Here is an 11,212-nt window from a genome sequence, read left to right as displayed (position 1 = left end):
GAGAGAGAGAGAGAGAGAGACAGAGACGGGGGGGGTGTCACAGGCCAAGCGATTATTCATAATCCAATCACTTCTTTACCTGGTTACTCTACACCAGTGATGGTGAACATTTTAGAGCTTTCAATGATACAAACAGTCCACTGCGGCACAAGTGATCTACTTGTGATCAAGTGATCTACCACTGATCTAGTCTGAGCACTAGGTTCAAGCATTTACTTTATAATGATTTGTAGTTGCTTTGCTAGATAAACCAGTCCTCAACATAAAGATTCAGAACTGTGTACTCATGGGAAATACTTCACCATTTCATCTCCTGAAGGGCTCTCAAACCTAAAATACAATACTCTCTCCAGATTAAGATAGGCAGATCAATCAGAAAATTCCTATTTCTTCCTTTCTCTATTAAGAGTAGGAAGGGAGAGAGAAGAGAGAGAAAAGCAAAGCAAAACTAAGCTAAGCTTGCCTATCACGCAATTTGTGACTTACATCTTCAAGTTCAGTGGCAGCAATTGATGTCACATAGCCAGCAAATCTGCTGTCACTTCCACCATAAATCTCCTGGTCATAGTAACCCGTGGAATCAAGGCCCACTCCTTGCGCTTCATCAAGAGCTGCCTTCTTGCCTTGAATCTCTCGAATCTGTGCTTCAATATCTGTAAGAGAGGTAATGCAAAATGTCATTTCATCACTCAATATGTCAATTTCTCTACTAGCTATTATCAAAATAATCAAACATTAACCATACCATCTAAGAGAGTAACAGAACTCTACAACAAGCACCAACAAGCACATATAACTCCTCATCTCAACGGCCAATAGTAATACAAAAAGGCACTGCTTACTGTCTCATCACCTGTAAAATGAGCCCCCAAATCTACAAACTGGTGAATTTTAAACCTTGCCAATTGAAAAATTAATACCGTGGATGTTGATTAGGTACCTGGAACAACATTCAAGATTATTTAATCTCAACAGTGCCAGAGAAGTAAAAGCCAACAGTATGGAGCTAGATGCAGACACTTATTAGCGGTCCAACTCCTCCGGAGGCTAAGGCAAGATCAGTAGACACAGGAGTTCACAGCCAGCCTGGCCAACACAGCAAGAAGTGCCTCAAAACATAACAGTATCCACATGGTGGTTCTGATCGGTGGCCTGCAGCAGCTCCCCTGCAGACTCTGTGACAAGGCAGAAGGCCAGCTTGGTGTTGAACCCCTACACGCTCCCTTAGCAAGGTCTTGGTCAGGATTGGACCCCACTCTGAACAGCACAGGACAGAGCATGAAATTCAGAGCTGCTGTGGTTGGAACTTAGTCTCTGCCCAAAGGTTCATCTGTTGCTAAGCATGGTGGCACCCACCCCAGCAGCACGCTGAGGGAGGAGGATCCTTGCAAGTGGAGTCCTTCCTTAGCAACATAGTGAGTTCAAGGTCAGCTTGAATTAACACAGCCAGACCCTGTCTCAAAAAACCAAAAAGGCTGTGCACTGGAAACCTGGTCTCCAATGCAGCTAACATTTATAGTGCTGCCTCACCAACCTTATTCACCAGATCTGGCATTGCATGACTTTCAATTCTTCGCCAAAGTAGAAATGACCAAGAAAGGTAAAGGTTTTGAACTGATTCAGCCCTTCAGACAGCAGCTATAGTATTATAAGACCCTCATGAAAGGAAGTGTTTAGGATAGGTCTGTAAGTGGCAAGGATGATGGGATAAGTGGGTGAGGGAGAAGTATCTTGAGGGGGACTAATGGCAATGTTGTCTTCTACTGGAGCAAATTCTCTTGGGAGGAAGGAGAGGGAAAGGGGGTGAAAAAAGGAATTAAGATGTATTACGTACTGGTACCAACTCTACACAAGGAATGCAAGCATTATGAACTACAAATATATACTCCAATTGAAAAAAGAAAAAAGTTCTCCTTTAAAATAAAATCACCAGTTTTCAATCACACCTCAAACGTAGTTTGAAGCAGAGGTAGGCCACATTTTCCCATAGGAAAAAAAGATATAAAAATCAACATTTCAAAAACCAATAGCTTTCTATACAGCTACATGAGAAAGAAATCAGGGAAACAATTCCATTCACACCAGCTTTCAAGAAAAATTCTAGCACAACCTAACCAAGGAGATCAAAGACTAATAATTAAAGAACTCCAAAGAAAGAAACTGAAGCAGACTCTAGAAGACAAGAAGATCTCCGTGCTTGGGACTAACAGGATGAATACTGTTTAAAAGGTCATATCACCAACAGTAATCATGGATTCGGTGCAGTCCCCATCAGAATTCCAATGGGAAAAGAACAAGACTAAGACTCCTATGAAAACACAAATGAGCAGGACAGCCAAAGCAGCTCTGAGCAATGAGAGCAAGGCTGGAGGAACCAGAAAAGCGACTTCAAAGTGAACCAGAAAGCCAGAGTAACACAGACAGCCTGGGACCAGCACAAGAGCAGATACGGAGACCAACGGAACAGAACCTAAGTCACAGAGACAAACCGCACAACCACAGCGGCCTGACTGCGAACAAAGGAGCCAAAAAATGCACACTGGAGAAAGGACACCCTCTTCTGACAAATGGTGCTGGGGAAACTGGATATCCACAGGTAGAGATCCTTCTCTTAACATTTAAAAAAATCAATTCCAAATGGATCACAGACCTAGACATAAGACCTGAAACTTCTTGTTTTTTTTGTTATGTTTTTTTGAGACAGGGTCTCACTATGTAGTTGAGACTGACCTGGAACTCACTATGTAGCCCAGGCTGGTCTCGAACTCACAGCAATCCTCCTGCCTCAGCCTCCCAAGTGCGTGTGCCACCACTCCCGGGAGACATGAAATGTTTGAACCACTGGAAGTAAACACAGGAGAAAACACTTGGAAGCATGGGCACAGGCAAAGGCTTCCTAAATAGGACTCCATCAAACTAGAAGGCCTCTCTACAGCAAGGGCTACAATCAACAAAGTAAAGAGATAACCTACATTAATGGGAGAAAATCTTTCCTACTTACTCTTCTGATGGAGGGCAAATATCTAGAATATGTAAATAATTCAAAAAATTAAGCCAGGTGTGGTGGTACATGCCTATAATCCCAGCACTCAGGAAATTAAGGCAAGAGAATCGCAGTAGTTTGAGGCCAACTTGGACTACACAGTGAGTTCAAGGCCAGCCTGAACTACATAGCAAACCTTGGTCTCAAAAAAGCAAAGGAAAAAATCCTCAAAAAGATTAACCTCCATAAACAAATGACTCAATCAAAACTGTGGTACTGAATAGACACATCAAAAGTAGTACAAACAGCCAAAAAGTCCATGGAAAAAACATCTTTAGTCACTAGGGAAATGCAAATGAAAACTACACTGAGGCTCCACCTCATACCAATCAGAGTGACTGCCATCAAGAGGACAAAAAAAGAATGAATGCTGATGAGGACTGGGAGTGGTCTACAGGTCTACACTAGTGATGTAAATGCAAATTAGTACAACCACTATGGAAATCAATACTGTGGTTCCTCAAAACATTGAACAACGGGCAGGGGATTTAGCTCAGCGGTTCGGTGGCCTGCCTTGCAAGCGCAAGGAACCGAGTTCAATCCCCGGTACAAAAACCAAAACCAAAAACAAAACCACACACTGAACAATACTACCTACCACTTGATCCAGCTGTACCATTCTTTGGTTTCTAGTGGAAACAGCTAAGCCAGCACGCTGCTGGCAAACCTGCCTACCCATGCTTACTGGGACACAACACAGTTCATGACAGCCAACACATGGAACCAGCTTAGGTGCCCATCAACAGACAAATGGATCAGCCAAATGGAGTGTTGTTCAGCCATGAAGAAGGAAATTTTGTCACTTGCAGGAAAATGGAAAAATGTCTACATCATCATGTTACATGAAATTGGCCACACTCAACCCTTACTCTGGTAAGTGCTACACGTTCTCCCTACAATGAGGAATCTAAAAAAGCGTGGAAGTAGTAAGGGCACTATCAGACAAGAAGGAGGTAGGAGGCGGAGGGCGATGCAATGGAGCACAACAGGGAGGACAGATGTGACTAAAATTTACACATAATGAAACCCAGTGCTTCCTAAAATTTTAAAAGGCACGAAAAAAAATAATTTTAAATAAAAAAATACATTTTAGATATAGAAAAGGCAAGTCCAGGAGCAGGTCTATGGAATTCAAAATGATTCAATAGGTTATACTGCCAAACTTCAGTGACCTTCTATGAAAAATCAGATCTCAAACTTCTGAGAGTGTATCAGGTACTATTTTTTTCCTGTTACTTCATCTTTCAAAACTACTACAATGGACAGGCAAATAGGAATGCCCTCACTTGATCTGGAGGGTTCAGTTACTAATATTTCTGTCTCTTTTGAGTTTCATATTTAAATAAAACATGCAAAGGTATAGCTCAAGGGTAGAGTACATCTTTAGCATAATGGGTCCTGGGTTGCTCACCTGCCCTGTTTCAGCACTTTCCTAACCCGAGGACACAAACAGACCCTCTCAGGCTAGGAAACTGGTCAATGTGAGAGATGACTCAGTATCTGTCTCCTCTGAAGTACCTGAAGCTTCCCAAGACTTGCATTCACCACTTTCAACTACACAGGGTTTCAAACACTACTTCATCAGGGTTGGGGCAGGAAACACAGAAGAGGTAAGTCAGTGTAGCCCTGAAGCTGGCGATCCCCTCACCTTCTCATCAGGGCAGCCTGCAAGCTATTGAATCAAAATGACCCTGAACCTCTGTTAAAATGGGGGACTCCTAGTCCCGAGACACATCAATCCAGAAAAGCACCCCGTACCCCTAATGGTTAACAAGTGCCCCAAGAAACTGTTTTACCAGGCCCTGCAACCCCTCCATTTCCAGACCCAGCCTACACCCACCAACTTTCCAATTCAAAGTACCATTTTAGGGTTGGTGAAATAGTTCAACAGGTAGTGTGTGTGCTTAGCCTTTACAGTCCTTGGGTTTCATCTCCAGCACCAAAAAAATACCATTTCACTTTTTAAAAATCTTATATGGTATACAACTAAAAAGCAGCACAAGAGTACATACTGTTTACAAATATTATATCATACATATCACTATACAACTTGCTTTTTCTCCCCTTGACATAGACAATTTTGTTATTTTCCTTCTGACTTTTTCCATTTTAAGCTTCAATAATTAGTTCCTAACAATTGGATTTATTAACTACTATACTTTTCATCTACTAAACTTTACCTACTGATTTTATGAACTTGCTGATGACCAAGAGAGTTTTCTCATTACAAAAGTACATAAAAATGTTGAATTAGTGCTTAGATAAAAATCCATGTGAATCATGCCTGGAGTCCTATTAAGTCAAAATTTAGCAACAAAATTTCCTAGCCCAAGGTCTTCTGGGGCTAGGTAGCTGTTCATGGTTAATTAACTCTGAGGGGAGTTCATTAATAAATTTCTACAGGCTGCAAAGTTAAATGTTTATATGCAAACTGGGCACTGTTTTCTGTCTCTGCTTAAACTACTAATAAAAGTAAAAAAGCTAATAGGTTTGTTAAAACACTGTAATCAACAGCACATTTTTACAAATATCATGTTATCTACAAAATCAAGACATGAGATCCCCAAAACTCAGCAATTAGCTAGGGAAGTAACAGAATAATTAAAAGGTAGAAAACTCAGTAATTGTGTCTTAATAAACTTTATGCCAAAATATCAAACATAACACAACGGAATACATACGTATGAGCAAACAAGTTTATAACATTGTATTCATAAATAACTTCATGTCTGAGGCTTCATTTCCAAGAAATGTGAAGCAAATATGGTAGAATATAAGAACTGATAGAGCAAAGAAAGCCACGGTTCGATTTTCTCTACACCTTCTTGTATGTTGAAATAGCTCATAATAAAAAAGAAACTTTCGACCTATAAAAATCACCACCCAAATTTTTCTCTGCCCTACGGGTCCCAGTGAAAGTTCCACAATTTCACCAGGCATGGTGGTGAAGCACTCCAGCACTCTGTGGGCTTAAGCAAGAATATGCAGAGTTCCAGGCCTGTGTGGGCTACAGAGAGCCTGTCTTAAAAAAAAAAAAAAAAATCCATAACTTCAAATTTTACAAATGCTGCACATTTTATAAATATTATACATCTCTGGGGCAAACAAAAAACTTGCTTTTAACACTGTACAGTACTTTCAGCACTGACACTGAATCACCTTCTGGTGTGAAGGTGTTTCTGTGACTTCTTACAAGTGAAATGAGGAAAACATTAGAGGAAACACAGAGTAATCAGAGAGAAAGGAGGCAGAGAAGCCCATGCTCTTCTTCCCACTCCCACCATGGCCAATACGTACTGCTCCAGCCTACCCGCCCCCAGGTGGATGCCATCCACACACTCAGATGTGATGGTAAAAGGACACTGCCTGCGAGTGACTGGGCAGACACATGACTTCTAGCATACAACCACCTACACGGCAGTACAATGGCCACAACGCAGCTGTGTGCACTGGAAGTCCACACCTTGTCCTTACAGAGCAGTTCACGTACCCAATGGCACCAGTATGGACTCCAGCTGACACATCTGAGTCACCTGCAGTGTGCAGCAGTCACAATTATGCGTACTAAGTAAATGTGCATAAGAAACTCAGAAAGCCCGTGACAGGTTTACACAGGCAAGCTTAAGATTCAGTAAGAGCTGAATTACAAAGCAAGAATTCTGAGATGAGATGGAGGGAAGGGGAGAGACTATGGAAACAAAATGAAAAGAAGCTGGGACAAGGAAGATGGATGTAATTCCACAGCAGGGAGAAATACTTAATGTGATTCTTCTGAATGAAAATCACTGCTAGTGCCTGCCTCAACCTTGTCCCCAGTCTCATCTTCAGTAAAACAGGGAAAGGTATGCCCTTAGCTACTCATTCTGAAATCTTAAAAGACTCCCTTATCCTGACAGTAAATTTAAAACTACAAAACTGAAGTGCTCCATAGTCCTTCAAATCCTGTGTTGTCATAGTCTGAAAATGACTTAAAAAAAAAAAAGTCAGATATGCTGGTGCATGCCTGTGAGCACTTGGATCCAAGGCTGAGACAGGACGATCACCAGGAGTTCAAGCCAGCCTGGAGCTATATAGTGAGTTCAAGGACGGCTGAACTATACAGTGAGTCTTTGTCTCAAAATTTTTTTTTTAATTTTAAATAAATAAATTTGAGTCTAGCCCGAGCAACTTCCTGACTTAGCAAGCCCTGCCTCAAAACTAAAAAGTAAGACTGGGCCAGGCTGGGGATAGAGCTCAGTGGTGCTGCTGCATGCCTCACAAGCACAAGGTTCCCAGTTCGATCTCCAGTACCAAAGACTGGGCTTGTAACTCAGTGTGAGGGTCCTGGGTTCAATCCCCAATACTGAAACAAACAAAAAACGTCTCGGATGTTAAGTATATTAGAGTAACAGTTAAGTATATTAGAGGTGTCAGAGGGGTATTTACCAAAGTGTCTTCAAAAGCCAGGCTAATGGTGGGGTCAAGAGTAAGCCCCTTCTTAAGATGGTGCTCTTTATTTTAGGGTAGGAGGATCACTGGTATCATACAAACTGGGTATCATAATTCAAGAAGCAGGTAAGCTTGCCAGGAAACAGTGTATATTTATTGCCATTATATCACGGTTGGAGGGAACCCTTTGTGAGACTTCCCAGACTCCACCTGAAGTATGATTTCAAATCCTAGACCCAGTCATTTTCTCAGTGTTTCCCTGTGTGAGGCCCTTGGCATCCTGACTACAGTAGGAAGAGTGGGAACCCAAGAGAAAATGAAGATGCTTCCACTGCCAACTTCCCTTTCCCTCCTACAGGACCAAAGGCACACAACAAATAAATCCCAAGGGGAAGAAAGAGAGAATGGACTTAGGGGCTGAAAATTAAGAGACCCCTCAGTCACAAGGTATGGGTTTATTTGGAACCTGTTTTGAGGGGGCATAAAAATGGGCAAACCTGAACACTAACTGGCATTTTACTGTATTAATTCTAGGTGCAATGATGGTATTGCCTCTACAAATATGAGCAGCACCATCCGTGGATAAAGTAACACATTGAGGACTTGCTTCAAAATAACACAAAGGATTAGTAGTCAGATTAAACAAAACTGACCCTAAATGTGCAACTGCTTAAGTTAGTATTTGTTTGAGGTTTTACTTCAATGGCCCACACATCTGTATGTTCGCAAGTTTTAGTAACAAAAGGTCTTGCACTTCTTTTTCAAGCATGCTTTAGGGTTCTCTCCCTTCAAACCAGAGCACCCACCCAAAAAAGTTCTATCTTCTCTGAAATGGAATCCTCCATCAGATAGAGGTCTTTAGCTCCTTCACACAATATATTTCCTCCAAAATAAGACTGGGTCTTACATTCATTTTTGCTCCAAAGGATGCAATGGGGCTTATTTTCAGGGGAGGCCTGATTTTTTTCATTTACAACAACTTATATTTACTCCTGTTCAACAATCTAAATTTATTCATTTATTTGTGTGCAAACATCTACATTTATTCCAATAGTTACATCATCTTCTGGACCATTGTTATAACTCTCCAACCCTGAATTCCAGCCTGAACTTCTTGTGAGTCCATTTCCTGTAGAACCAATGACCCCAATTTCACATCCAGCAATAGCGCTCTCCTGTAATGAGCACTTCTTGTCCATGTAGCCTGCTTGCAGCCTGCTGGTGACACAGCTGTCAGCAATTTTACCCCATGAATTCTTTACTCAAGTCCTGACCTCTTCCCGGCTGGGCTTCACAGACTTTCTATCAAATGAAGTGTTAATTGAAGACTTATGAGATAGGAGTGGCGACAAAAAATGACTGACAGTTAAGAATGATGGTCCAGCTGGAGCGTGGTGGCGCACATCTGTAATCCCAGCACTCGGGAGGCTGAGGCAGGAGGATCGCTGTGAGTTCGCGACCAGCCTGAGCTACATAATGAGTTCCAGGTCAGTCTCAATTACATAGTGAGACCCTGTCTCAAAAAATAAACAACCAACCAAAAAAGAATGATGGTCCAGCTGGAGCGTGGTGGCGCACATCTGTAATCCCAGCACTCGGGAGGCTGAGGCAGGAGGATCGCTGTGAGTTCGCGACCAGCCTGAGCTACATAATGAGTTCCAGGTCAGTCTCAATTACATAGTGAGACCCTGTCTCAAAAAATAAACAACCAACCAAAAAAGAATGATGGTCCACACAAAAGCAACCAAAAACTGCAAACACCAAAATTCTTATTTCACAAGAGGGCATTAAGTACACCACTACAACACATGACAGAACAAACAACCATGTCATTCCCTATCTGCACACATTATTTGTGGGTTGTATCTGTGCTTGGATTGGTTACTGGACAATAAGTCTCCAGCTCATCTGTTTACATTCACATTTACCTCTTGTCCAAAGGTGCCTGCTTGGGTTTTTACAAACATTTAATTATGCTATATTATCATGCATTTTAATTCTGACGTCAATGTTACTTATATTTATGTATTAATTTTTCTCAATCAATTCTCCTGCCTCAGCCTCCCAAATGCTGAGATTACAGGTGTGTGTCACCATACCTATCGTATTATAACTCAATACGTCTATCATGTGTTGCAAAAGGAGTACTAAATGCATCCATATGGCTGAGATCTTAGCTGGGGCTTATTTTTAGGGATAGAACTTATATTATGAGCATCCTGACAAATCATGCTAGGGCTGATTTTCAGCTTAGGGGTTTGTTTCAGCATGCAGAAGACCCTGTATTTGATCCCAGCACACACACACACACACACACACTCCCTTTTCTCATTTGATTAAAATTAATGCTCTGCTTTTATCGAAAAGTGGTAAATGTTAATACTGCAAACATTTTTCCTGACACAAACACATCAACACTCCATTTGGGAATGGAGATTGTCATCAAAAGCCCTGTGAAACTGTGTCTTTTAAAAGATGGGGCCAGCATGGTGGTGCACACTTGTCATCCAGCATCCAAGAGTTTGAGGCCAGCCTGGGCTACCTAGTGACTTCAAAGCCAGCCGGAACTACTAGTAAGTCCCTGTCTCAAAAATGAATAAATCAATCTCTAATCTGTCTATACTAAACGAAGACTAAAGGTCAAACGCTAAGATAAACTCACTCTCATCAGCCATGTGACTGCTCCCCACCTCTCCCTCCTTCTGTCACTGGTTTCCTCCCATGTCTTTCCTTTCTGTGCCTCAGACACTGCTAAGCATAGCTTATAGCACTTCCTCCTCCTTGATGTTTCTTAATTTAGATTATTTTCAATGTTCTAGCTCCTCTTCACTTCCTGCTAGAGATACACCCTTGGACGGTAATTTCATGGAACCCACTTGGTCTGGTCCATAATGCTATGTATTTCTCTCCAGCCAGGAGCAATTGGTAAGCAAGTATTTCTGAAACAGTAATAATAGTTGCCTAAAAGACCCCCCCCAACAGGATACCTACTACAGCGAGGATTATTCTACTAAACACTATAGAGAACACCGATAAATCAATGCCTAAGTAATTCTACAGGAAATAAGTTTCTTTAAATCTTTTAAGTAAATTCAACTTTTTCCTTTCATTTACTCACAACACTCATACCAGAAGTCTGTAAAACCAAGACAACTAAACAAAGGAAAACAAAATCAAAGCAAGAGAGAGAACAACAAAACTATACTTTTCCAGCCATTCCGCAAGACAAAAAATAAAGAGAAAAACTTTCTCAGCTTGTGATATCTCGAATTTTCCAATTCAAGGGACTAGTGGCAAAACAAGTCAATAATGGGGTTTCTGGTTAAAGCATCTTTCCCCTTCCAACACAGACCATTGAAGTTCATCTGTTAAAGTCACCAGTACCTCAGAACTGCACGATTACACAATTCATAAGTGTGCACACTTGACACAACACGTAGAAAAGGACCAAAAGATTTTTTAATGGCTCCTGGAAACCATAGCCACACTGACCAAGATAAAAAATAAAAAGGATGGGCCAGGGATTTCAGCTCAGTGTTGCTACCGCCTGCCTCCCAAGTGCAAGGTCCTGAGTTCGATCCCTGGTACCCAAACAACAGCAACAGAAAATAGAATCAGAGACAAATAAAAAGGTTGGGGGGGGCAGGGGCAGGGATTTAGCTCAGTAGTTCCACCACCTGCTTTGCAAGTGCAAGGTCCTGAGTTTGATTCCCTGCACAAAAAAAAAAAAAAAAAAAAAGG

At 41.5% G+C, this 11,212-nt stretch overlaps 1 protein-coding gene across 2 annotated transcripts in view; it reads right to left on the bottom strand.

Moving 5' to 3' along the window:
* Sf3b1 (splicing factor 3b subunit 1) overlaps window positions 1-11,212 on the bottom strand; it is a 38,838-nt gene that overhangs the window by 24,936 nt on the left and 2,690 nt on the right. For both annotated transcript variants that reach the window (XM_010631962.1, XM_010631965.3), the window contains exon 2: window positions 487-653. In XM_010631962.1, coding sequence (XP_010630264.1) covers window positions 487-653 — 167 coding nt within the window. The remainder of the gene's footprint in view (window positions 1-486; window positions 654-11,212) is intronic.

The sequence above is a fragment of the Fukomys damarensis genome, unplaced genomic scaffold (assembly GCF_012274545.1).
Source record: "Fukomys damarensis isolate Sample0158 unplaced genomic scaffold, DMR_v1.0_HiC HiC_scaffold_26, whole genome shotgun sequence".
Lineage (NCBI taxonomy): Eukaryota > Metazoa > Chordata > Mammalia > Rodentia > Bathyergidae > Fukomys > Fukomys damarensis.
Note: the sequence above shows the minus strand (reverse complement) of the source record. Positions and strands in the feature narration are given on the sequence as shown.